The 2,217-nt window shown below is 33.1% G+C and overlaps 1 protein-coding gene across 1 annotated transcript in view; it reads right to left on the bottom strand.

Moving 5' to 3' along the window:
- Window positions 1-5: 5 nt before the first annotated feature.
- The window catches only part of LOC105556177 (fatty acid synthase-like), a gene marked incomplete at its 3' end in the record, with an annotated part of 14,582 nt that continues 12,370 nt past the window's right edge, over window positions 6-2,217 (bottom strand). Inside the window, exons 10-12 of the mRNA XM_012003258.1 lie at window positions 1,997-2,212; window positions 169-423; window positions 6-44 (exon numbers count right to left, since the gene is read on the bottom strand). Of these exons, the coding sequence (XP_011858648.1) occupies window positions 6-44; window positions 169-423; window positions 1,997-2,212 (510 nt within the window). The remainder of the gene's footprint in view (window positions 45-168; window positions 424-1,996; window positions 2,213-2,217) is intronic.

The following is a 2,217-nucleotide window of genomic DNA, read 5'->3' as shown; positions in this document are numbered from 1 at the left end:
GCTTTCTCCTCCCATGTATTATATTTGTCCAACTCTAATGACAGCTGTAAATAACAACAGTACTTTTTGTGCAGTTAAAAACATTTAGGGATTTTCATACTTTTTCCTCACCCTGTATAAAAAAATTTTTTTGCAAACGTTATAATGCATTCTCTATAATTTACCAACCATTTCCTTGTTAGGTGCACTATACATGTCCATCAAACTAAGCAATATAATATTTTGCAATTCTTCTTGCGAAGTATGATAGAAATATTGCTCAGCCCAATATTTTATTTGGTCAGGAGCTCCATCTATGAGTATCAATCGTCCTGAAATATTCTTAGTTTCTAGTAATCTTGCTAATTCGATAGCAATTAAAGATCCGAATGAATGACCTACTATCAGAAATTCTTTTTGATCTTTCATTTTCTCCAATACATGCTATAAAAGTAAACATAAATATATGTATATATAAACTGAAGTAATCTGAAAAAGTTCTATTTATCAAATATTACATTATCAATGTACATTATACAGGGTGCTCCGCGATAAAGTTTACGTTGCTCTATCTTTACGGCGGATTCTGTTATCGCGGAATACCCTGCATATACACAGAGTGTCAAATTTCTTAGTGGCCAACCAAAAAGTAATGACAGATGAGTTAAATTTTTGATTATTCCTACTTTATTTAGTAAAATAAAATAGGCAAAACGGAAGAATTTCAAATGTAGGCCTGTACAGCTTAATAGGAAGAGCAGTCGCAAGCAGAAGATTTTAGACTAGGTTTAAATCTTAGTCTAAACCAAGCTCGTTATTTTCCTCGCTAGAAAGTACCTATCTCCCCGAAAATACCTCTATTTATTATTATGCTACATGTTGCTTGCCGCTCAATCCTCACCTATCGAGCCGTAGGAGATATAAGCAAGTTAACTATTTTGCATGCCTGTTGAGTCCGGCCTACCAATTCTCATGTGTTCATTGGCTTAGATAGTTTAATTTCTTACTCAAAAAATATTATAGCTTTTACAAAATGCTACATGACTTTTGTTCTCACAAGCTTGTCAGTTTGACTCAATCTACTATCACTTTTGAGTTGATATAAGAAATTAAGCATCCTGTATATAAACCAGAATGATTTAGCTCGATAATCAAACATTTCCAAAAGAAATTATTACACCAAAAACCATTTCAAATAACAGTTGCTTGGTTTTTTATAGAATATTTGATGATCATAACGTTATTTCAAGATCATCTTCATTTTTTTCATTTTTTCCAGAGTTGGCTACTGTTTCGGTCGGTAATCCATTTCTCATGGTAAGAGACTGTTTCACGAAATAAAAGTAACCCTGCATAGTATATACCGGGTGTACACCACCGGATATCCTATCAATCACAGGTTCTTTAGAAAATGTCAAGACGTAAATTCTAATATACAAATGTTAAAGGTATAACAGTTTTTCAAAAATAAGGGATTATACAACAGCGACATGACAAGTGATAAAAGTGTTCCTATGAATGTCGCCCTCTTTTTTAATTATACTTATCGCATAAATTGTAATAACATCGTCGCTATACATTTTCCCGCTTCTTTGCGCGTTGTATTAGTATCTTCTCTTTACGAATATGGACGTGTGAACTCAACACATCTTAAAAATAATTCAAGTAAAAATTTGCATATTGTAACTTCAAAGTGTTGCAACTGTCAAAGTTGTCGTTCAATATCAGTTACCACGAAGGTTGTTACTATACTAAAAAAGACGACATTCACAGAAACGCTTTTATCACTTGTTATGTCGCCGTGCCTGAGCGTGCGAAATCTCAGGCCTATCATTTGTGAAATACAATCGCTTATGATTTAAAACCTATTATAGCCTCGACATTTTTATATTAAGATCCTTGTCTTAAAATGTTGTAAGAAATCTGTTTTTAAGAGGCTATCCGATGGTTGTAGGACAACCTGTATAATTATACAAGTAATGAAAATAAAACTTTGAAATAATTTATAACTTCGTACAGGGAGCAAATAAGTGGCTGTCTTCATTATTGAATGACTTTGCTCAGGAACATTAAGTGTACCATGTTGCAAACATATTGCTGAAGATTTAATTCTTGATGCTATAGATTTATATATGCTTGAACATCCTTCGACTCCTGGTAAGAGAAATACATTGCCTCTAACTTCCTTCTTTGTCGTAAGTTCTACAAGAACGTCTGGAACAATGTCTGAATCCTTAA

This window comes from Vollenhovia emeryi, unplaced genomic scaffold (assembly GCF_000949405.1).
Source record: "Vollenhovia emeryi isolate VEMERY1.0 unplaced genomic scaffold, V.emery_V1.0 DF940261.1, whole genome shotgun sequence".
Classification (NCBI taxonomy): Eukaryota; Metazoa; Arthropoda; class Insecta; order Hymenoptera; family Formicidae; genus Vollenhovia; species Vollenhovia emeryi.
Note: the sequence above shows the minus strand (reverse complement) of the source record. Positions and strands in the feature narration are given on the sequence as shown.